The sequence below is a fragment of the Esox lucius genome, chromosome 20 (genome assembly GCF_011004845.1).
Source record: "Esox lucius isolate fEsoLuc1 chromosome 20, fEsoLuc1.pri, whole genome shotgun sequence".
Classification (NCBI taxonomy): domain Eukaryota; kingdom Metazoa; phylum Chordata; class Actinopteri; order Esociformes; family Esocidae; genus Esox; species Esox lucius.
Genome location: NC_047588.1, coordinates 27,760,958 through 27,785,506, shown reverse-complemented (window position 1 = coordinate 27,785,506; position 24,549 = coordinate 27,760,958). Strand labels below are relative to the sequence as shown.

The window sequence follows — 24,549 nt, the reverse complement described above, 5'->3', positions numbered from 1 at the left end:
TGTAGTGTGTTGATTGCTGGTGTGTGTGTTTGTGTTTGTGTGGGTGGATGGGGGATTGAGCGCCCCCCCCCCCCTCAACAAAAATGGGTGAAAGGTCTCTCACAATGGAATTTTACCCTGTGTCTTAAACACGCAACACAAACCAGATGTGTCTTCCCGGGCTGTACCCTTTCCCTCCCTCTCTCCCTTCCTCCCCTTTGTTCCTCTCTCCCCCAAAAGTTCTGTTTTCCAGGGTGCCTACTTCATAACGCCTGAGACCTGGGTGTGGGCAGCAAAGATGGACAACATACTGCTGCTGCTTTCTCTGTGGGCTATGGCTGGCTATGCCTCTCTGCAGACTGCGGGTAAGCCCAGCTCAAACCTCCTCCCTCTTTCTCACACATATAATGGCTGTGAAACTATTGGTGAAGCTTTATAAAATGGACTAAGCAAGTCACTTAGAGCATGTCTTATTTAGATAGAGCTAGTCACACTCAGAGCTCATCTTTTTTATTCCGAGCTGGTCGCAGTTACAACCAGTGACATTTAGACAGAGCTGGTCGCAGTTACAACCAGTGACATTTAGACAGAGCTGGTCACAGTTACAACCAGTGACATTTAGACAGAGCTGGTCACAGTTACAACCAGTGACATTTAGACAGAGCTGGTCACAGTTACAACCAGTGACATTTAGACAGAGCTAGTCAGACCCAGACTGAACTAATAACACCTTGAAAGGTGTAATTCATGTTGAATATGTTTTCCTGCTAAGTTATTGTAACTTGTTGAATTTTGGTTGTGTCTTCAGCTGATTGTGTATGGGTAATTATATTATGTGGCCTGCTGTTAGTAGGAATGCATGTACATGTGTGTGTGTGTGTACTGTACATGAATATATGCTGTCAACTGGCCATGTTTGCAGCTGTCAGCACAACACATGCGTTGGGTGATTATTTTCTCCCTGTTCCAGATGTGGTATATGTTAATGGTGTGTGGGTGTTTGGGTGTGTGTGGGTGTTTGGTTGTGTGTGTGTGGGGGGTGTTTTGGTGTGTGTGTGGGTGTGTGTGGGTGTTTGTGTTTGGGTGTGTGTGGGTGTGGGTGTGTGTGTGGGTGTGAGTGGGTGTTTGATTGTGTGGGTGTTCGGGTGTGTGTGTGTGTGTGTGTGTGTGTGAGGGGGTGTGTGGGTGTTTGGGTGTGTGTGTGGATTTGTGTGGGTGTGTGTGTGTGTGTGTTTGTGTGTGAGGGGGTGGTTGGGTATTTGGGTGTGCTGAGTTACAGTCCAGGCATGAAATTCATTAGAAGGACAATGCAGTGGATTTCTCTAAAGAGATGTAATCAGAGTCAGACCCCCCATTCAGTGAAGTTGTTCCTGCACAGAACTGTGACATTTGACTAGCTGAGCACCTGAAAGCCTCCGTACAGAATTCCGTCTTTTTGGAAAAAGGCTCCATCTGATTCGAATGTCATCTTCAGTTTACTGATCCATTCTCATGTCCCCTCCTCGCCACCTATCTCCCCCTGGTCCAGGTATTCCATCCCAGGACTGATCTTTTTATAGTGTACGCACTTTTCTGTATACGTTGAAGTTGTTAACCACAGCGCCCTGCAACACTGAGAGGTCCGTTCACTGGTTTCGGAAATCAAACAGCTATCCTAGTGTTGCCAGCCCCAAGCTCTACTGACTAAGCGTCGAGGGACACCGTCTCTCCATCTGTCTCTCTTCTAGCCGAGCCACCTGAGGCCTGTCCGGAGAGGCTCGTGGGCGACGAGCGCAGGAGGACGTGTCCTAGACCATGTGTGCAGGACAAGGACTGCGGCAGCAAACGCCAGTGTCTGTGTGATGGCCAGTGTGGCCTCAGCTGTGTGGCTCCAGGTACGTATCTGTGTGTGTTCCCAGGTCAACCTGGGCCTCAGCTGCGTTGCTCCAGGTACGTATCTGTGTTTCTCCAGGTACGTATCTGTGTTGCTCCAGGTACGTATCTGTGTGGCTCCAGGTACGTATTTGTGTTTCTCCAGGTACGTATCTGTGTGGCTCCAGGTATGTATCTGTGTTGCTCCAGGTATGTATCTGTGATGCTCCAGGTACGTATCTGTGTTTCTCCAGGTACGTATCTGTGTTGCACCAGGTACGTATCTGTGTGGCTCCAGGTACGTATCTGTGTTTCTCCAGGTACGTATCTGTGTGGCTCCAGGTATGTATCTGTGTTGCTCCAGGTATGTATCTGTGATGCTCCAGGTACGTATCTGTGTGGCTCCAGGTACATATCTGTGTGGCTCCAGGTAAGTATATGTGTGTGTGTGTTCCCAGGCCAACCTGAGCCTCAGCTGTGAGGGACACTGTTTAAATCATTATGCATGTTCAGTTGTGTCTTCCACATGAGGGCACTCAGCATTGCCCCGACATGTTTATTCAGTACATCACCACTCGTGTTTCCTCCACTATGAAGTGGCCTTCTCAGTCAGCTGGCCAGACATCATGTTGTCAAACGTTAATTATGTTATCTGGCATTTTAAACTCCCACTCCTCTCTTTCTTTTTCTTTGCCAGGACGTACTTGTCCCTGGCCTCTACCCCCCGGGAGCAACTTGGTGCCTTCCCTGCTCTCTCCCACTCCCTCCTTCTCCCTGCTCTCTCCCACTCCCTCCTTCTCTGCCCTCCTTGAGGTGCGTTGTGTCCCAGGCTACGTGTTGCCCAGTGGCTTGGATGCAGCCATCCGCCGTTGCCAAGGCGACCGACAATGGAGTGGTGACGATCCCATCTGCACAGGTGGGTACGAGAACAGAGCAGAGAATGTTCCGGATCGAAGTTAGATAACATTATTTCGTCCATCGGAAGGTCCCTGGAAATATAATGGAATAGACCGCAGCAGGATTGGGGTGAATTCCAAAAATTCTATGCTCTCAAATCTATATTATCCCTCGAAGCTACATATATTTAAATTACATTATACCATTCAGACAGACAAATTACATATGGAAAAATACAATGGGCATACAGATTGAGTCTTCAAAACAAATCCTACCATAAATTTGTGATAATATACCTAATGTATATGTGCCTTCATTCCATTGACTAGGACATTTTAATATATTACATTTCAATTGCAAATCAGTCCAAACCCTCAAATTCAATTTTAAAACTTGAAAATTGTTTAAATTCTAATTCAATATAATTTCTCCACTTCATGAATGAATTTAGCATAACTTATCAATTACTTCAACCATGGAACACACATAGATTACACAGTGAATGAAACAGAACAGAATTCACACCCTGGTTTCAATTCAGTCTGTTTCATCATGTTACATCATTGTTGTATGTTCTATTCTACAGATCCTTTTCACCAGAAGTTGCTTTTCATCTGTTGTTGGTGATTCAGCAATGAAGGCATTCTATGTGTGTGTGTGTGTGTGTGTATTTGTGTGTATGTGTGTTTTTGTGTGTGTGTGTCCATATGCATCAGGAATGAGGGTGTCTGTGATAGTATTATGTCTGCAGTTTGTTTGTTTAGATTTAAACTGAGACATTGCGCGACTATTCCCGTAGCAACGAGACAATCAGCTGTTGATACTTGGACTGCAGTGCAGAGAGAGTCTGGATGGATTAATTCACTTCATGTGTGTGCCAAATAGGAGGAAGGAATGTGTTCATGTGCTTCGACTTCTGATTGGGTTTTCCAGCCTTTAACCGGTGTGTGTCAGCGTGTGATACGACTGTGTTTTTATCTGTAGGTGTATGAGAGCACACACACATCCACGCATTCGGAGGCAAGGACATTGTTCTTTGGCACGTACACACAGTGATCAGCCCTGTGTACTACTGTAAGATTGTGTGTAAGGTATTAAATGCCTGTGTGTGTGATCCATGCATGTGTCAGTTTCCCAGTCGAAGTTCCTTCACACAGAGACACGGAGAAAGAGTGGCCTCTTCTGTACATAAGTGTGTTTGAGCCTGGCTCCTTCATGCTTATTGAGTATTAGTGGGCGGAAGATCACTGTCAGGGTGTCAACTAGCTGTGCGTGTGTATGTGTGTGAGAGATAGAAAGATAAGGGATAGAGAATGAGAGGGAGTGATTTTGTATATACATTGAATATGCGTGGGAGCGGGATCACAATGTCAAAATGCTGTGTGTGTGTGCGTGCAAATGTGGGCGAGGTATCACAGAGTCAGAGAGCTCTCTTGTTCATGCAGCTCTGGGCCATATTGTTCCCTCTTCTCCTCTTCTCCTCTCATCCGCTTCTCCTGTCATCCTCCTCTCTCTTCCTTTTCTCCTCTTCTCTCCTCCCTCTGAGAGGCCCCCTTATAAGGTCTCTCCCCACAGACTGAGCCAAGGACAAGCAAGCAGCACTGGGCTTTTCAGTGTGTTGTGGAGCTTAACTGGGCTGTGAGGGATGTGTGCAGTGTGTGTGTGTGTGTGTGTGTGTGTGGGCGTACGTGCATTTGTGTGTATGTGTGTGTGTGTGTGTGTGTGCGCATGTGGAGTTGACCAGGAAAGGGGTACACAGCTTTAGGCTGCTGGTCATCTAGGGACATCTAACACTGCTTTCATTTTCCCTGCTTTAAGAAAGCTGCACAGATGTACCTGTCAGGCAGTAATGGTTTCACACCGGGCCATGTTGTGTGGGTGGGAGGTTGGGTGGGTGGCAGGAAGGGAGAGATCCTGGAGAGGCTGGGAGGTTGGGTGGGTGGCAGTAAGGGAGAGATCCTGGAGAGGCTGGGAGGTTGGGTGGGTGGCAGTAAGGGAGAGATCCTGGAGAGCCCAACAGGAGATAAGAGGCACAGCTAGAATGAACTGACCAATACCCCATGCAGCCACACACTCACCCCATTCATCTCTCTCATACTGTACTTTGTGACACACACTATTTATTCGGTTAGCTATAGGAGTGAACTGACCCCTCTTGATGTTGCTTGATGTGTGTATGGGAAAGACTTAAACAGACCAGAGCCTCTCCTAGCTGCCATTAGACTGGAGGGCAAACTACCCAACCAAAATCCAACATTCCTCCCTCTCGTTTCAAGGTCACTTAAACCTCTTCACAACCTCTCATGATATTTATATTTCCACAAACGTATGGTACTCGTACCTCCAGGAATGAGCAATCCATGTGGTTATAAAACTCATGCTTTATATCTGTCTCTTTCTGTCTCTCTCTTTAAATGCAGTATGATGTACGTGTCTCAGCTATTTATTTAATAGTTTTCACAGAGAATATACAGTTTCCTGACCACCACAGAAAAATACCAACAACACCTAAACAGTGAAGAAGTATTTGCCCTCTTTCAAATGTTCAAATACAATAACACAACATATTTATACTTCCTTCATTTATACAATGATGAAATGCAATTTCTTATTTAGTTAGTAACAGTAGTTAGTGGATCAGCCAAAAGTTTAATTATAGCTACTATAATGACATAAATACACAAAATAAATCTTACCTTGCCAACAGGCTGCAGGCCTTGTCCCTTTGCTATTATCATATATATTTTTTTATTGTATTTATACAAGCCACCTAACCAAAATATGGTCTACAAGCACTGCAAGATGGTCAATCAACCTATGAATTATTTTCTAGACCAAGTCTATTTTTGTTAAAACATACAGTATCTGATCAGCAATTACCAAATACATGTTCAGTACAGTTGCAACTAATATAAATAATATACACAAGATATAATTGACACATGGTTTCACACATGATTACATATATTTAAAAAAAGGACATACCATGTCTGCATGTTTATCTATTCAAAGAAAGTATATTTATTCAACGTGCCACATGACACATCTGAGCTACCGTAGCAAAGTAGCTATCTAACCCAGCTTCAGTTTGTGGAATCTAGGGAAATAAAATGTTGGAGCCTAGTGGATCTTAAAAATGATAGAAGATAATGGAATAACAGGGAATTTTGCAGAAGCTCACTAGATACTTAAAAGAGTAACACTGCAAAGAATTCTGTTGATGAAGAAGGAAGCATTTCTTCTTGTGATATCGCCACCACTACAGTTTGTTGCGGCAGCTCCGTTAGCATAGACCTACCAGCTGATGTTATGGCTCTGAAGCCCATTCTCTTGGACGGCTCAGCACTTTGGCCAGACAAGCTTATCAGCCATGATAAATGTCACCTGATTAGTGGCCTCACGAGAAGAAAGACTACCCTCTTAAAAACCCCCCTCATAGATTTGCCCAAGTGTCCATTTAAGGTGGTACAATTGGCCAGCAGGTTTGAGGGGTTAGTAACTGGATAGGGACACCTTGACCCGTTTCACTCCAGTGACTGTGTGGTGGCTCGGTTGTGCTTTGGAACACAGATATCTCAACATCAACTGTCTACTGGTAGTTACTGCAATGAAGCATGGCCTTAATCATAAACTGGGTATCACAAAACTGGGGCGATGAACGATGTAAAATGTCCTTCAGGAAAATGTCCTTTGCATAAAAGCCAAAACAGAGATGGAAGTTCATCTTTCAGCATAGCAATGACCTGAAGCACACAGCCAAAGCTACAGTCTAAGGCAGCCAAGTCTAATGCAATGAAGTCTAAGGCAGTGAAGTCTAATGCAATGAAGTCTAAGGCAGTGAAGTCTAATGCAATGAAGTCTAAGGCAGCCAAGTCTAAGGCAGTGAAGTCTAATGCAATGAAGTCTAAGGCAGCGAAGTATAAGACAGTGAAGTCTAATGCAAAGAAGTCTAAGGCAGCGAAGTATAAAGCAGTAAAGTCTAAGGCAGTGAAGTATAAAGCAGTAAAGTCTAAGGCAGTGAAGTCTAATGCAATGAAGTCTAAGGCAGGGAACTCTAAGGCAGCGAAGTCAAAGGCAGTGAAGTCTAAGGCAGCGAAGTCAAAGGCAGTGAAGTCTCAGGCAGTGTTAGCCAATTGTGTTGCTAGAGAGCTATTTTAACTAGTTTTACTCCAACCTTAGTTATAACTGACCTACACCAGTTTATGGACCAGCTAATTATTAGAACCAGATTAGGGTTGAAGTAAAACAGAATTGATGACCAATAGTCTAAAGAATGAAAAGTTATATATTCTTGAGAGAGCTAGTCAGAGCTCTGACCTAAATCCAATTGAAGATTTGTGGCAAGATTTAAAGATTGTCCTCCCATTCTCCCTAAGGAACTTGACAGAGAAGAATGGTCAAATATTGTCCAGGTGTGCAAATTTGGTGGAGGCCTATCTCAACAGACTCAGTAACAGACAGCAGTAATTACTGCCAAAGATGCTTCCACCAAATGTTAAGAGAGGGTGGAGACTTATGAAATTATGAAATTTCAGTTTTGTATAATTATTTTACAGATTAGTGGAATATACTAAACTCTGAGGAAGTGACACAACAAAATGTATAAAAAACGTTAGTTATCAGTTAGCTAACCATTGACAGCAACATCAGATCATTAATCAATAAAGACTATCATTGCTGTGACTAATAATCTTAAATATAAAATATTAACAAATATGACAAATAATGAATAGTAGATAAAAGAATAGAAACAGTGAAAGGATATTTACACTTTACTACAGTAAAATACCTTTTCCTTTTCATGAATGTGTTATTATTTCAGGCATTATATTTGATTTAATGTGTATCATATTATCTGTTGAAATATGCATAATTAGAGATTCATTGTTGGTAATTCTGGACCTTTGAACGATTGTATTTGTGATTTCATCAGGATTGAATCACTGGAAGACAAATGTATGGATCCATTGGGATTTTTAGAAGACAAATGTTCTGTTTTGTGTGCTTGGACTCTTGGACTCATTTGTCCCTAATCATGCGAAAATACTGTGCTTCTCACACTCTCCCCTCTCCCTCCCTTTTCCCCTCCCTCCCTCCCCCACATGTCTATGCCACCTCAGTAGAACCCCCTTCCCCTGATGTTTCCTGTCCATTACCCAAAGAGGTGACCGAAACCTTCAGCATCAATGGAACCTCAGCCCCCGGAACAACCATCCGTTACACCTGTCTGTTTGGGTGAGAGCGAAAAGGGAGGAATGAGATCTAGAGTGGTTGGGAGTGAAAAAAAGAACGAGAGCTCTAAAACAGAGAGAGAGAGAGAGAGAGAATGACAGATGGCAGACAAACATAGATGGGCGGTTGGGGTGAAGGTGGAGGAACTTCGTTATCTATGAGACTGGGCTTTTGCTACTGTTAACTAGGCCGTGAAAAAGTACTTTTTACGGACTCAGTGCTATGAGTCCTTTAGTAATACTTCATATCTGAATGCACACTGTACATATGTCAGCTGTAGACGTTAGGGATGCAAAATAAACACCTTCTGGAACAGAGACCACAGACAGCTGAACCTCTGTTAAAACCAATCAGTTAGTCATAAACCCACACCCCCATTCTCTCTCTCTTCAGGGAGCTGGTGGGAAACAGTGAGAATGTCTGTACTGATAAACTGACATGGCAGTACCCTCATCCCATCTGTCAAAGTAAGTCTGTTTTATAATGTATAGTGTCTGTTTTTGTATTTTATAATGTATAGTGCATGTTTCTGTGTTTTATAATGTATAGTGTATGTTTCTGTCTTTTGTAGTTCAGGCGCCTGTGTTTTATAATACATCGTGTAAGTGTGTATGTGTGTTTGGAGGATGATGGGGGGGGGGGGGGAAATTTATATAGAAAGAGAGTGTGAGCGAGAGAGACAGAAAGAAAGACCAAGCGGGCAGAGGGAGAGCATCAGAGCCAGGGAATATAGTAGTTTATGTGTGGGTGGATGGATTGGGCCTTTTGAGTGTGAATGCATGTATGTGTGTATGTGTGTATTTTGCGGAGGAGGATATTGTACTCTGCACTCCGTTCTTCAAAATCGTTCTACTTAGTGCATGTGTATGTCCGTGTGTGTGTGTGTGTGTGTGTGTATGTTTTGTGTTTGTGTGTGTGTGTTTGTGAAAGACTGTCATCTGCTCTGTTTCACAGTGCTATACTGCCACCTTCTGGCTCATGTCAGTTCACTTTGCAGTGTTTTTTAATTCTGGACTGGTTCAACAAACTCACAGGATGCACTGGCTAACTGACAGGTGTGAAGACAATGTACAGTGCAGTGAAAAATGTTGAACGAAGAGAATCTGAGTAAAAACATAATATATGTATTTTCATTGTATCAGTGACTAAAAATGGAAGGTAGAGATTCGAGCATCTCACCAGTAACTGAAAGGATGCTAGATCAAATCCTGAGTCAACAAAGTGAATCTGTTAGTGTTTCTTTGAACAAGGCACTGCCAAAGAATGCTGTCAATACTGCAGAATGCAGTATTAAGCTTTGGTCAGTCATAACAGACCATTTTGGACATAAAGCTCCACTTGTGACTTGTCTGTTCGTAGAACATTCTTCTTGTTCCTTCCTCAGACAGAATCCCACTACATGTATCATGTTGATATCGGCAATAAATAATAAATCAGACACTTAAAAAAGTGGTGCATCGAATTGTTCATCCCCTTTCAAACAAGATCATTCTTATCTGGTCCAGAATGTTCAGGATTGTTTCTGTGACAACTATGAATGTAACATATTGATATGCTTTGTGTTGCTTTCATTCCATTTGGGTCATGCATCTAGACAATAATCTGAAACACACAAGCGAGTTATGAAAAAACATACAATTAACTTTTGGGACAAACAAAAAGGTAAATGGCCATTCATAAACTGAATTGAGACATGAAACAAGCAGTTCATGCTCAAGAACAAATGTCACTGAGTTAATAACCAAAATTCTTCAACAATAATGTGAGAGATGGATAAAAACTTCAAGAAGCGTTTGGTTGCAGTCATTAAGCACGATCAGTTAATAACTATAAGAGGAAACAACCAGCAAACAAGTACAAGGAGGAAACAACCAGTTAACAAGTACAAGGAGGAAACAACCAGTTAACAAGTATAAGGAGGAAATCACATTTTCACATGGTGTTGCACAACATGGTCATTACATAAATGACATAAGTACCAAACATTTAAGAGATCTAAAATCATTCAGTGAAGAACATTAACAAAATGACAGTAAATCAGAAAGGGGACCAATACAGCTCTGCAACACTGTAAATGAGTTCATATGGTTAGTCTCTCTCTCTGTTGCTCCAGGAGTGTGGTGCCCGGCCCCCCAGGAGGTGAACCATGGGTACCTGGTGGCAGTGCAGAGGAGTGAGTATGAGGTGGGTGATGATATCTACTATCTCTGTAAGAAGAACTTCCTGCTGGATGGACCAAACCGGGTTAGCTGCCAGCCCAATGGTACCTGGACCACAGTTCCCTACTGTAGAGGTAAGACCTATGAGATAAAACGAGGAACCAAGACCCAGTGTGTCTCGGAAAAGGGCTTAGGATAAAAAATACAATAACGTTTCATGTTAGAGTTGGGTTTTTAGGTTTAGGCATTATGGGTTAGGTTTTTGGGGTTAATCCATTAGGTTTATTTTTGCATTCAAATAAAAGAAAAATGTCTATAATATATCTGCAATAATTGTGGGTTAATAGTGTTTCAAAATATACTCACCCGAAAGGTTTTTGGGGGCATACTAAATAACAAAATTGCATCCTAAAATGTCCATATTTCTATTGGTCAGCAAAAGGTGCATGAGCTTTTGTGGTCAAATGGAAAAGAGGCACGGTGCCTCTCTTCTATTGGCGACACTAAGACAAATAATTTCTCCTTAAACAAGTAATGGCAGATGGGGGCAACTGGAATCCCTCAATCAAATCCTGGTTGAAAAATTCTGAAAACAAGAGTCACTGGGACATCTAAATCACTCTTTAATTGGATATTTTATTTTGAGAGTTGACAGTCACTGTACTTACTTATATTTAGTGTTTTCTGCAAGCGGAGAGGCAAAAATTAAAGGCAGAGACAAGTAGTGAACCCTGGTTCCCTTCCAGGAATGAAAGACAGAGACAGGTAGTGAACCCTGGTTCCCTGCAGAGATGAAAGGCAGAGACAGGTAGTGAACCCTGGTTCCCTGCAGAAATGAAAGGCAGAGACAGGTAGTGAACCCTGGTTCCCTGCTGAAATGAAAGGCAGAGACAGGTAGTGAACCCTGGTTCCCTGAAGGAATAAAAGACAGAGACAGGTAGTGAACCCTGGTTCCCTGAAGGAATGAAAGACGGAGACAGGTAGTGAACCCTGGTTCCCTGCAGAGATGAAAGGCAGAGACAGGTAGTCAACCCTGGTTCCCTGCAGGAATGAAAGAAAGAGACAGGTAGTCAACCCTGGTTCCCTGCGACAACTGTTTCTGTGCTTGGGGCCAGGAGTCACTGGAACCACTCGATCATGGCTGAACACTTTTATTTCTTTGAAATATCCGACAATATTGTTTTTACAGTTTTTTTAATCTGGGAGACTACAAGTAAAAGTAAAACATGCGCTGGAGGTGTGAGTTGGTTTGTATACACTGTTGCTGTAATTCAACTAAATTCCACCAGTTGGGAGCATATTATGGATGACTGCTTTAATGTTAGGGTTAGTTTAAGGTTTGGGTATGGGTTATGTTTAGGGGGTATTGAACATGTTTTTGTTTTACTGGTCTCCACAAGATATCAAAAAATGTGGATAGTCATGTGTATGTATGCATTTGAGTGAGAGAGAGAGAGAGAGAGAGAGAGGGTAGAATGTTGTTGCTGTTCTTTTTCTTCATTTGTTCTAAATCCTGTACTTCCTGCTCTTAGCGCGCTGTCCAATCCCAGCGGAGCGGAGCCGTGTTTTGATTGGTGGGCTGAAGCGTTGGCCCTATGACATGACAGACTCAGTGGTTCCTCATGGGGAGAATGTAACATTCTACTGTAAACACCCCAGGAAGCAATGCAGCCTCCCCTCCACACAGACCTGCTTTGATGGTCTACTCAGCGCCCCCTCCTGCTACCTAGGTGAGTTGTGTTCCTGGAAGGGAGAACTGTCTTCCACTCCCAAGGCAAAACCCTGGTGTCTCATCATGTGAAGACGGCTGTTCAAAAAGACCTCGGCATACCATTAGTACGTGACAGTATGTGCTTACATTGTCTTGTTTTGACCTAACATGTCTGCCATCTGCCTCTTCTTCCAGAACCCACCTGGCTGCAGTACAAACTGTTTCCTCATCGGCTGGTGTCTGAGATCGAGGCCTGTTCCCCTGCAGACTTGGAGTAACCCCAACACATTTCCCCTGTCCCCTTCGCTCAGCCAGTGAGCGGCCCTACATGTTAAAAAATGACAATGTCTTAATAAAGATGTGATACGTGTAGTCAGGCACACAACGTCCAATAAGGTTCAGATGCTCACTTCATGTTGTTCTACTGTGTCTGATTCTGACTCCTCTCACCTCGGGATCTGACTGACCTGAAAATGTGTTCATGTTGTTGTGTGTTGCATATTTTATTGCTGCCCAAAGGCATCCTTTAGGTTAGTCCTTCTCCTTATGTTACTGATGCACCAAGCCTTGAGGCTTGTAAGTATTTTGGTGTGACTATTTTTGAATTAGAAAAAAAGTATTTATGTAATTACATGAGTCTGTATTATACCTATATCATAAGTAAAATTAAATAGAGATTAAAACCAAATCCTTAATACGATTCGGACACCATGATATTCATCTCTGTCTTTTTCTTACACACACGCTCACACATATCATTAGATTTTTCTAAGGTAACATTTATGGATTGCATGTTGCTCTATGATCCCAGAAAGAGAACGTAGCCACCCACAATTTACTCAGCATGGATTACAGTCGGACCCAGAATGATGCGACACTATAGCTCCCCCTTTCTGCTCGCGCATAATCTCTGCTCCTATCCAATTCTCCGCTCATTCATATTTGGTCCTCCGGAAGTATCTACAGCTCGGGTAAGCCAGTGTCTATGCACAGTGACTCATATGGGTGGAGTATGTAGTTTATTATCCAGTTTAAAATGTATGTACATTATACCGGACGCATCTCACACCTGTTATATTTAACGTGCGTATTTCCAGACAGATCGTTTCTGAAATAAATTACCATATGTTGACAAAGTTTACTACATCGTTTTTTCTACGCTGCCTGCGCTCCCTGCAGGGCTCGAACCCAAGACTAAAATGGCTGGTTGTGGGTCCGAGTCAGCAAAAAGGCAGTTGTGCCATAAATATTCATATTTTAAAGAAATAACGCGCCGTCTTTTGAACACAAGAGAGCTTACATTTTACTTTATATGCTGTTACACACTGTCCCAGGTTCGAGTGTCGTGTTCATGGATGCACAGCCCAGCCAAAAGACAGGCTTTGGTTATTCGAACCTCTGACTGCGCGTAATGGCGTCCCCCATGAACGGTGACTGTTTTTATTCTAACACAAATGCAAGGATGGAAAAGGGTTCGAAAGAAAAAAATATGTTGACAGTAGCATGATGTCCACCCAACCTCGTTGTCTAAAGAATGTGTTCATTTGATTTAGGCTATGCATGAAACGACAATCTGAAAGCGAAAGATAAAATAGTCTTTACCTAGGATGGTGTAATTTCGCTGACATCATATTCTCTCGAACCCGTCGCTGCAGACTGTCGCGTTGATGCTGTGGGATATTGTTGACTTTAAAGCCTGGTAAGAGCGTTATATACCTAAAGCCAATGAAGTTCATAATAACAACCAATGTTATGCCAACATATGTGTAATGTTAGGCGTGCTGCGTTACATATTTATTATTGCCCATCATAGTAATTAAGCAGTTTTGTAACGGCTGATTTTAGAACTGTAGCCTGTATTTTGCCTCGAGTTATTGTGATAACAGTAGGATTTGGACCGTTTTGAATGGCGAAGACAATGACAGGTGGTGATGATGAGGCTGTTGATGATGTGGATGGTGCAAGTGGTAGTAGTGTCTTGAAGGTGCTGGGGCGATTTAGACCTATTAGGACAGTGTAAACCCGAAAGCATGTTTTTACTCTAAAATGTCTAATAAGTTCAACTTAAAGTTAGTGAAATCTTACTAAACCAAGAATGTTTATGTGATACTGACTTTCTTGAAGTTTAGAATTTAAATTATCCCAGCATTCACTAATGCAGCTTGATATTTTGGAATTGTTTTATTATCCTTTTTTGCATGTACATTGACTGATTAATTCATATTAGCTGAAGAAAAATCAAACGCACAATTAATCCAAAAATGTTTTCACCCCCTATTGAAATGATTGTTCCAATTAAGTAACAGTTCCATCTTGCTGTCTAAAATATAGCTGGAATCCTGTAGAGCATTGACTTGCACGTATGGCAGTGACTTGCACGTATGGCAGTGACTTGCACGTATGGCAGTGACTTGCACGTATGGCAGAGACTTGCACGTATGGCAGTGACTTGCACGTATGGCAGTGACTTGCACGTATGGCAGTGACTTGCACGTATGGCAGTGACTTGCACGTATGGCAGAGACTTGCAAAGTTCCCATGTTTTCCATAAATCTCAGTAATTCTTTGGAAATCAGAGAATTTTGGCTGTTATGAGAATTTTTTAACAATTACTTTTTGGCCACTGTGCTATCAAAGCAAGAGTTCAAAATAAATCCTTATGGGATATGTAATGTATTAAGAGTTTAACCTATTTACTCACATTTGAACTCACATGAATGACAAGGGATTGAAAATGAATTTCTTCAATAACCATGTCAATTTCATTAACATACAGTCATGGCTGGTGACTTTCATTTGAAAGGGTAATGAATGCTGAGAAATGGTAATGGAGGTGTGGCTTAGTAAATTACACAATTATTTTAAGATAATATCTCAAATCTGTATCTGTATCAGTGTGTCAATAATTTAAGTAGCATGCAATGAAAATATATACATTTAACTTGCCCTAACCTGTAAGTTCTGCAAACTTCTGACTTTTAATTTTATGAACTTAAAAATATTAAGGCAACTGATTGCCTTACCTATTCAAAAGTGTTTTTTTAATAATAAACACACACATAATCCACTAATTATTTTGACTCTTTCATATCCAGTGATGCATAAAGACACTTGGTATTTTTTGTCCCTATAAAGTCCATAGATCAACAAATCCTCTTTATGTTATTACATGATTTAAATAATAAATGTTTTGTTTAGATTATAAATCGATGAATCCCTGTTTTACAGATTAAAACATGGTCCAAAATGGATTCTCAACGAATGGTGATTCTGACCCGTGGTGGCTCAGATGATAGCTGCGTTGGCCAATCCTTGAAGAGGTCAGGGACTGTGCCAAATATCCTTGAGGAGCCAGTGGACCTATCCCTGCTCTTATCCTGCCCTCTAGCAGGTAACCTCCAGTCATGTTCCCTTAAACAGACTTATCGCCAATCAAACTGCTTCAAGACCAAACAAGGAGGAGGGCCTGGGGAGGAGCCCGATGTGGCTTTGACTTCACAGCCAGCGTTACGGGAAACAGGTGACATCTGTGGCCTCAACCAACCAATTACAGTCAAGACTGGACCTCCTGGTGTGTGCGAACCGCCAGTGATAATTACATTAGATGTTCCTGGTTTGTGTGACAGGCCAATTACAGACTCCGCATCTCTCAGCAGTACCAAAGATGTCCCTCACTTGAATTCAAAATGGAGTTTGGAACCCAGGGCTGTTTCATTGGAGACCAGTTCAAATGGCCTGACCCCTGCTGCAGTAACTGTTGAGGGGGAGATTGGGGACCAGTCTACTGAAGCCATGGAACACAGTGAAGAAGCCCTTTCCACAAGGAATGAAGGCAGAAGACGGCACGGGAAACGGGGAGAGCGATGGTACTCAGATCAGGAATGGTAGTCCCATTCTCCTCCAAATGCCTCTCATCTGCCACACAGCCAAGGCAGAGGGGGCTGGAGGGAAGAAGGGAGATGATCAGAGGCTGACCCCTCCTCTCCAGCCCCCTAGTAGATGTCTCAGTGGAAATGGGCGACCAGCTGAGGAGGGTGGAGTAGAGAGAGCGGAAGCATGGAAAGGAAGAGGGGAGAAGAAACAGGAGGAAGGGGGAGTAGCGTTAGATCTGAGCTTGCCCAAAAAGAGGGAGAGCAAAGATAGAAGGCTTTGGCATGAGAGCTCACTGCTTATGGAGGTAGATGAGGTAGAGGGGGATGGCGATAGGGATGTAGTAGAGGAAGATGATGGTGATGAATATGAGTCTATATTGAGAATAGATGGAGCAGACATTTTGGGTGGACCTCTCTTGTCTCCTACATTTTGCTCTACATCCATGTTCCCCTTCCTTTCTTCCCTAGACTCAGACTGTGAAGGACTTCTCCTGATAGACGACCAGGGTATTCCATACACACTCACCCCTGAAGGACACAAAGTGCCCCAGATAGACCAGTTGAAACGTGCCAGTCCCCAGACAGGTCAGTCACTGGCGCCATCAAACTCAGTGGTGGTGTCGTCTGACATGGCCGCTCCAGGGGCCACCCAACTCAGCCAAAGTTTAGTCACCCCCCCCACACACAACCACAACTTGTGTCCTGCTCCTCTAACCTCCACTAACCCCTCACAGAATGAAGAACACATGAAAAATACAGAACCTTTAACGACTACAGAACTGTCTCAGAATGTGGGTCCCTGTAAGGTTGTAGACTCGGATGTGAAAGCTGTTTGTGAGGCTAGGGTTATGGGTTCTGTTCTTCCCCATCCACCCACACATCCCATTCAGATCCTCCCCTCATCCTCCCTCCAGCTGTCCACTCCCCTGGCCAAGACTGACACCAACCCAGGCCTGGCCTTCACCCTTCCCCTCTCTCTCATCCAGAACTCCCCCGGTGCTTCCGCCTCTATGCTCCTCCTCCTCTCCACCTCCACCTCCAGTCAGTCCTTCTCCACCTCCACCCCCATTGCCCTTATTGACCCCTCCACCGGTCAGCTCTCTCAAATCACCGCCTCCTCGTTATCCTCTCTTTCTCTTTCATCCCCTCTTCCTCTCTCAGTGTCTCCTGGTCAGATTGTCACATCAGAGTCCTCCCTCCCTGCCGTTCTCTCCCAGCCTGTCATTAGAGGGCCACCTGACAACCCTGTTGCCGTCCTGTCAAGAGTGACACCCAGCATGAACCCAGTCACACCCCTGACCCCCTTCTCTGCTGCCTCCTCTACCCCCAAGCAGCCCATTGCTGAGGAGAGCTCTAATGCGCTCCCTGTCAACTCACCTCTGATCACACGCTCCTCTGAGTCCGACCCTGATCCCCAGTCACTGTCCACGGAAGAAAAGCAAATGGTGACTACCCCAAATAGATCACCTCCTACTAACGCCTCTCTCCTTACACACCCACAATCCCCCTCTATGACCTTTGACCCCAGTATAGAGGCAGTCAACCAATCAACCGCCCCGGAGTCGGAACGCTCCTCCCTTCCATGGAACGACCATCTGTACTTCTCTTCCACTGCTCCACCCTCCCCTCCCCTTGTAACTGTTGTCCCCTCCGGCACACCCAGGAACCTGGAACCCCTTGACCCTCTGGACCTCGTCTCTCCAGGGTCCCCTCCCTCCACCGGGCCACGGAGGGTCCTTTACTGCCCTCTCTGCCCCAGAATCTTTTACTATGTCTCTGATCTGGAGCGCCACTCCATCACCCACTCACAAAACAAACCTCACGTTTGTCTGCAGTGCGGCAAGGCCTTCAAACGATCCAGTCACTTGCAGGTGAGTTCACTTGTTTAGAGGCCTTTCAGTTGTGGCGTAACGCCTCGGTAGGGGTCATGATTCCACATTTATCTATTTTTATCTTTTTCCGCTGAACTTTGGGTTTGACTCTTGTAATAAGTAGCTCACATGAGGTGAACATGTGCAGGATAATCCATCGTCTGTAACCCTCATCTTTGACCCCTAAACAGAGACACAATCACATCCACACAGGGCAGAGGAACTTTGTGTGCCCCATCTGTTCCAAGCGCTTCCGGGAGGCCGGGGAACTGCAGCGCCATCAACGGGTGCATACGGGGGAGAAGCCCTACCAGTGCTCTCTGTGCCACACACGCTTCGCCGAGCGCAACACCCTGCGGCGACACACGAAACGCAAACACCCTTACCACCAGGCAGCTGTGGACATGCTGACTGAGGGAGGAGACGGGAGGGGAGCAGGAGAAGGAGAGGAGGAGACAGAAGAGTGGTATAGTTCCACGGTGTCTAACTTGGAAAACTCAGACTCAGAACCGGATTCTGAGGTCATTTCCTGATTATGATCCATTTGAATGAAGTTAAGCGGACGAGGAGCAGGTGAGGTTAGGAAAAAGGTGCTCTTCCATATTGAATGGTACTTTCCCATGGTAACATGGGTCATTTTGTTTTATATTGTTTATTTTCTTGCATGTATTCTATTGTCATCTTGTTACATGGTCCAAAATGATCTCACAAATCATTCCCCATAAAATATTCCTCATTTCCTGTGCGCTGGGTTGTAAAATGTTTATGTCCCTTCTAAAAAGCTCACACTTTCAAAATATGCCATAAAAGAACATTTGCACTACCAAAGTACTTAAAATTATGTTATAAAAAGTACAGTCACTATGTTTTACTGTAATATTGTTAATACATATATAATATGTTAATACCAGAATGCTTCAATTTGTCATGTGAGAAATGCACTTAATATTAAGGGAGATCATTTCATTTTCTGACTGTCAATAGACACTGTGAATCACTTGCACTTTTGATTTAGCTTCTCAAAACAGTAGCCACCAATTTGCTTTTTTACATTGTATTTAGGTTTGGATTTCTCCGGCCTTAAAATACGGTGGCTTCATTTATTAAATGCATAAAACAGAAATCGGACAGATTTTGCATTCGGTATTGCATCATTGATGATACGATCAACTGAAGGCTTTGATAAACATTCATCGTGTTAACCTATTTGAATGAAAGACACACACACACACTGTGGAACCTCCTCAGGTATCTCGCATGCAGTGCTAACCGGCAACCCTCTGAACATACTGCCAACAGCCACTCACATGGTTGCCCTCCCCTCACAACAGCAGCACATTAGAACCAAGGAAAACAACAACGTCAAAGTCTCCCTGTGAGCAACGTCACTGATTGAAAATATCTTTGGGTCATCCTGCTAACTGGCTAGTCCACTGGTTCCTACATTACAAGACTTGTGAATGATGTTCCTGTAGGCGTTAAGTCACTTCTGACATCCTGTCCTACTCTCCTATTGGACCACTGATAGATGACCAGACTGTAGAGATATCCCCCACACATCCTTCATCCACTGAGTTCTGTAAGGTAATTGTGCGCGTAAACTAAGGAACAAAGGTTACTTGAGTGACTGAGACTTCTGGGCCCTTTGATGGGCAAAAGCGTCAAGGTAAGTGTCTCTTTTATATTCTGCAAAGATCTTCTGGAAATAATGTATATTTGTATAATCTATACCCCATCACCCCGGGCATAAGCCTTAACTAGGGAAGAACCCACCCCACTGTTGTCTTAAGCAAATCTTTAAAAAAAAACTAAAAAAACAGGAGATTCCCTCTGGGATAGTCTGAGCTAGCCAATCAGTAGTCTGCCCTGATTCATTTTGTGACTGGTGTACTCCCACACAGCTGTGTTGTTAGGGTATGCCCACACCATTCCAGCACAGAAACACTTAATTAAAAAGCATACTTAATAGGAAGAGAAAAGATTTTACTCATACTATTAATATAGATGTTGACATTTACAGGGAAATCCTGTGATAGGGTTGCGAACCTAAACCGTTTTCCGGACTCTAATTGAGAGGTCACCTTCTGTTTTTCCTCTTTTCCACACATTTCTGGCCCATTAAACCTTTAGGCAAGTAGAACGTCACAGACAATCCATTATTAAATAGAGGATCTCTTAAATGACCTGTCTGACTGCACCCTGCATCATTAGAGAAGGGAACCTTTTCATTACTGCTGACCAGGACCATTCTAATTCTGCTGACCACACAGTCCACCATTCTACTGGATATCGAATGACACTCTGATGGGCTCTGGATGTATCACTGCTGTGCTGTGAGGGCAGGTATTACCAGTGCTGGAGGGCTACATTGTAAGCACGGCTCTTCTTCAATCCCAGTACTAACACACCTCACTAAACTATTAATGGGCTAGGAGGTATGTTAAAGCGGGGTTGGAAACCAAAAACCTGCTCACATGGTGACATTCCAGGAGCAGTGCTGCGCTTTCACTTATCTCTGCTTTCTTATCTCCCTATGCCCTTGTTCTGGAGTAGAGGGAGGAAGGCTCAGGTGCCTGGGTGCTGCATAGAACCTGCATGGAACAACTGAATGTTTTGGTTTTGATACAGTTTGGTTTGGTCACATATTTCTGAGGTTTTTGAGCCACAGATTTGCAGATTGATGGAAACTTGTTGGATTGGCTAGCTTCAGATGATGTAGCATTTATTTTTATCAGTTGTATTCTGCATTATGGATTTTTAAACTACAAAGTTATTGTTCATATTATTTATAATACCACTCATTAAAAAAAAAACCGAATACATCAATCATCCACACAAAATGGAAAAGGAGAATTCCAGTGGCCAACAAGACTTGCCTTCTCCAAAATATAGAGTCTTAATTACTATCCTCTGACTGCTTCACTCAGCTCAAGCCATTACCTGACCCTTTCCAACTTTAGAGGATGCCGCATTGAAAGATATGGCTGCTATTGGCTGACATGTCATGACATAGCTTTTTTTGGTCTTGAAGCGCCGTCGAAGGTCACTTTATCAATGTTATTATTCTAGCTATTAATTTCAACACTGGGTCACTAAAGCCAGATTAATACAGCAGTTTGAGCTTTTTCTGATCGGTCACCCACCTTAACCTTTCCGGTAATCCACAACGTTGTTCATGTCATGACCTCTGTGACCTGTAATGATGTTCGTTATGAATTCTGATGATCCACAACGTTGTTCATGTCATGACCTCTGGTGACCTGTAATGATGTTCGTCATGAATTCTGATGATCCACAACGTTGTTCATGTCATGACCTCTGGTGACCTGTAATGATGTTCGTCATGAATTCTGATGATCCACAATGTTGTTCATGTCATGACCCTGTCTTTAACCACAAGGCACAGACAAATGCTGGGTCCTGACCCTCAATTTTGGAGCTTCTGTACCGAAGTTTCTCTGACATTAGGTCACTGGGAAGTAACTGCAGTCATAGCTATTCATTCAGTGTGACAACCAGAAAGGTTCTTTCCTGGGTTACCCTAATTGACGCCACTGAGGCTGTTTAAATGAATACGTTTGATGATGACGATGATGACAATTACGGTAATGATAATAATGGTGATGATTTTTTGAGCTGTGTGTGAAATCCTCACTGCGGGGCTCTGTGTGTGTTTGAACAGCACATAAGGACACGTGACAGACAGACAGATGGAGTGATGGAGGAAGAGGGAGAGCTAAAGAGGAATGGAAAGGGGGATCTAGAGAGAGAGAAATAGAGACAGGGGTGAGTGAGACAGGCTTTAGCCCTCTGAGTGGCCCAGGGCCCAGAGCCAAGTTCCTGAAGAGGAGGCTGACAGGCCTTTTAAAGCTCTTTATGTAACAGCTCACAAATTCAACCAAAATACAATTATGGACATGGAGCAGCACCTCCACCAGGACGTGTGGTCACACCCCTCCACACTGTAACATCACCTACACTGTCCCTTTATATTGTTACCTGTAAAAGATGTTGACGGAGAGATCAGGGTCTGTTGGATGGAACTCGCGCATGTTGTCTTATAGTGGTCCTCTTTCCCCCACACGATGGAGTGAAGGTTAGAATGGCCAAGGTTAAGCCCATCCTCTTCTGCTCACTGTCTGCAGAATTGGTCTGGGTTGCCAAGGTGATAGTGTGTTGGCAACACCCGTCATTGCAGACTGTGACCACTTGTGGGCACTCTTATTCCTGTAACGTGCTGTGTTACACACCTCATGCATTACCCGGCAGCCAGCGAGTTCTTCAGCGTAGGAGGCATTGAGGTGGACAGACTGTGTGTGTGTGTGTGTATGTGTGTGTGTGTGTGGACGAGATAGGTAAATGAGAAGGAGCCTTTCTGTACGCAGAGCCATGTCTACACAGGGAACACTTAGGGACTTTGGTCATGCATATATGTTTGTATGTTTGTGCGTGCGTGTGCGTGTGCGTGTGCGTGTGTGTATGTGTACAGAATTGACTACCCTGGTTGAGACCTGCAAGGACAGTCAGACAGGGATGTATTTAACCTTGGGGACATTTCACTGATCCAGTGAGGGGAAAAGATTTTCAACTTAGGGTTTAGGGAAAAGGTTAGAATTAGGGTAAGGACTAGAGTTAAGGGTTTGGTTGAGGATTATGGTTAGGGGTTATAGAAACTAGAATTTTGAATGGGTAGTTTGGGTTCCTCCCAAGGATGTTACACATCATGTGTGTTTGAGTCTGTGTGGTTTCAGTTTGAGTTGGTGTGCCTGACTGCGTGTGTGGTGAGCGTCATGTATGCCAGTGTTTGGTTCTGTGTGGTGTCATTGCGTGTGAGACAATATGTTCCCATTGACACTAACAGGGAAAGGTTATGTCAGTGCGCCAACAAGGCTCTACCAGACACAGTACTGGATTAACGGTCAGAGTGTGAGGGAAGGCGAGACGGTCCCAGAGTATGAAAGACGGTAACAGGTGCTAATCAGAACGGGGGGAGGGGGTCAACAGAGGAAAGGGCCATTAAATCATCCTTCCTCCAATAATGTGCTATGCATTCATTATGCATGCGTGTCCGTCTGTCTGTCTGTCTCTCACATGGATTGACATTGTGAAAGGGAAAGGCCAGATCGCGACTTGCTTCGTCAATACCCTTTTAAAATAATTATTCAACTTAGGCCATGCCTATCTTTCCTTTCGTCTAGAACTGAGGTCTGAACCCTACAGCAGGGTTCGTGTGGACCAGTGTTAGAAACGTGTGGACATGTTTGGATATTTGGAGCGCCCACCCCCCGTTGTTTCGTGAATATATCAAGGAACACCACAATAAACACGTTTTGAATAAACCGACTGAACAGTTGAAAAGAGAAGAATGTCTTATTTCTAATGATGTGAACTTTATTTCTCAAATTCTAATATTGCACAAATATACTCATTGAAGATAATTATACTCTCTGGAATAACTGACAGGCTTTGAAAAAGCACCTGTGAGTAACAGTCTCTGCGAGTGCCTCTGGCTACTGGTTAGCTTTGTTGACGTGTACATCATTCTTTGTGAACACATGGCTAACCTTTTAGAATTACCTTTTTTAACTAATAAGCTATGTTAGAATTCTCAGTCCTTCTTCCAATTATAACTGTGGGGAGGTCAAAATAATGAAAAACTATACCAAATATATTCATTTTTAAATGTTGATTCACCTTGCCAAATGATTCATCTAACAAAGAGACATCCGAAAAAAATATTGCTCAGATGTTATAGGGTCAGGTCCCTCTGTTACTAGTTTGCCTGGGCATTTTTCGCTGTGCAAAAGAAATCCTGTTGTAGAAAGGATTTTATTGTCCTCTTAAAATATACAAATACGATTGAGCCATTGAGTGTCCGTGCATGGTGATCATCTGAGGGGTGGCTGTAACTGTGTCTGTGCATGATGATTATCTGAGGGATGGCTCTAACTGTGTCTGTGCGTGGTGATTATCTGAGGGGTGGCTGTAACTGTGTCTGTGCATGGTGATTATCTGAGGGGTGGCTGTAAACTGTGGTCTGTGCATGATGATTATCTGAGGGATGGCTCTAACTGTGTCTGTGCGTGGTGATTATCTGATGGGGTGGCTGTAACTGTGTCTGTGCATGGTGATTATCTGAGGGGTGGCTGTAACTGTGTCTGTGCATAGTAATTATCTGAGGGGTGGCTCTAACTGTGTCTGTGCGTGGTGATTATCTGAGGGATGGCTCTAACTGTGTCTGTGCATGGTGATTATCTGAGGGGTGGCTGTAACTGTGTCTGTGCATGGAGATTATCTGAGGGGGGACTAACTGTGTCTGTGCATGGTGGTTATCTGAGGGGTGGCTGTAACTGTGTCTGTGCGTGGTGATTATCTGAGGAATGGCTGTAACTGTGTCTTTGCATGGTGATTATCTGAGGAATGGCTGTAACTGTGTCTGTGCGTGGTGATTATCTGAGGAATGGCTGTAACTGTGTCTGTGTGTGGTGATTATCTGAGGGGTGGCTTTAACTGTGTCTGTGCATGGTGATTATCTGAGGAATGGCTGTAACTGTGTCTGTGCATGGTGATTATCTGAGGAATGGCTGTAACTGTGTCTGTGCATTGTGATTATCTGAGGGGTGGCTGTAACAGTGTCTGTGCATGGTGATTATCTGAGGGGTGGCTGTAACAGTGTCAATGCATGGTGGTTATCTGAGGGGTGGCTGTAACAGTGTCAATGCATGGTGGTTATCTGAGGGGTGGCTGTAACAGTGTCAATGCATGGTGATTATCTGAGGGGTGGCTGTAACAGTGTCAATGCATGGTGATTATCTGAGGGGTGGCTGTAACAGTGGTCAATGCATGGTGGTTATCTGAGGGGTGGCTGTAACAGTGTCAATGCATGGTGATTATCTGAGGGGTGGCTGTAACAGTGTCAATGCATGGTGATTATCTGAGGGGTGGCTGTAACAGTGTCAATGCATGGTGGTTATCTG

At 43.7% G+C, this 24,549-nt stretch overlaps 2 protein-coding genes across 3 annotated transcripts; both read left to right on the top strand.

Moving 5' to 3' along the window:
- The first annotated feature begins 153 nt into the window (after positions 1-153).
- Positions 154-12,524, top strand: ntd5 (ntl-dependent gene 5). Its single transcript, XM_020040724.2, has 8 exons — positions 154-344; positions 1,707-1,853; positions 2,528-2,746; positions 7,848-7,962; positions 8,353-8,426; positions 10,073-10,252; positions 11,651-11,848; positions 12,025-12,524. Exons 1-8 carry the CDS (start codon positions 278-280, stop codon positions 12,105-12,107), a joined length of 1,083 nt encoding a protein of 360 aa, XP_019896283.2. The 5' UTR covers positions 154-277; the 3' UTR covers positions 12,108-12,524.
- Positions 12,525-12,617: 93 nt separating this feature from the next.
- LOC105019018 (zinc finger protein 236) lies at positions 12,618-18,698 on the top strand. 2 transcript variants are annotated; one of them, XM_020040721.3, is made up of 3 exons: positions 12,618-12,800; positions 15,058-17,572; positions 17,764-18,698. In XM_020040721.3, the coding sequence occupies exons 2-3, from the start codon at positions 15,656-15,658 to the stop codon at positions 18,103-18,105; spliced, it is 2,259 nt and encodes a 752-aa protein (XP_019896280.2). In that variant the 5' UTR covers positions 12,618-12,800; positions 15,058-15,655; the 3' UTR covers positions 18,106-18,698. The 2 variants fall into 2 exon arrangements, with proteins under 2 accessions (XP_019896280.2, XP_019896281.2); XM_020040722.2 differs by having other exon boundaries at positions 12,618-13,528.
- The last annotated feature ends 5,851 nt before the right edge of the window (positions 18,699-24,549 follow it).

Excerpts from the sequence above, each read along its gene's own strand:
- ntd5 (XM_020040724.2), top strand. The coding sequence starts at position 278 with ATGGACAACATACTGCTGCTGCTTTCTCTGTGGGCTATGGCTGGCTAT. Across the intron at positions 2,747-7,847 it reads TGACGATCCCATCTGCACAG|TAGAACCCCCTTCCCCTGAT; the intron begins GTGGGTACGAGA and ends ATGCCACCTCAG. Across the intron at positions 7,963-8,352 it reads CGTTACACCTGTCTGTTTGG|GGAGCTGGTGGGAAACAGTG; the intron begins GTGAGAGCGAAA and ends CTCTCTCTTCAG.
- LOC105019018 (XM_020040721.3), top strand. The coding sequence starts at position 15,656 with ATGAAGGCAGAAGACGGCACGGGAAACGGGGAGAGCGATGGTACTCAG. Across the intron at positions 17,573-17,763 it reads AACGATCCAGTCACTTGCAG|AGACACAATCACATCCACAC; the intron begins GTGAGTTCACTT and ends ACCCCTAAACAG.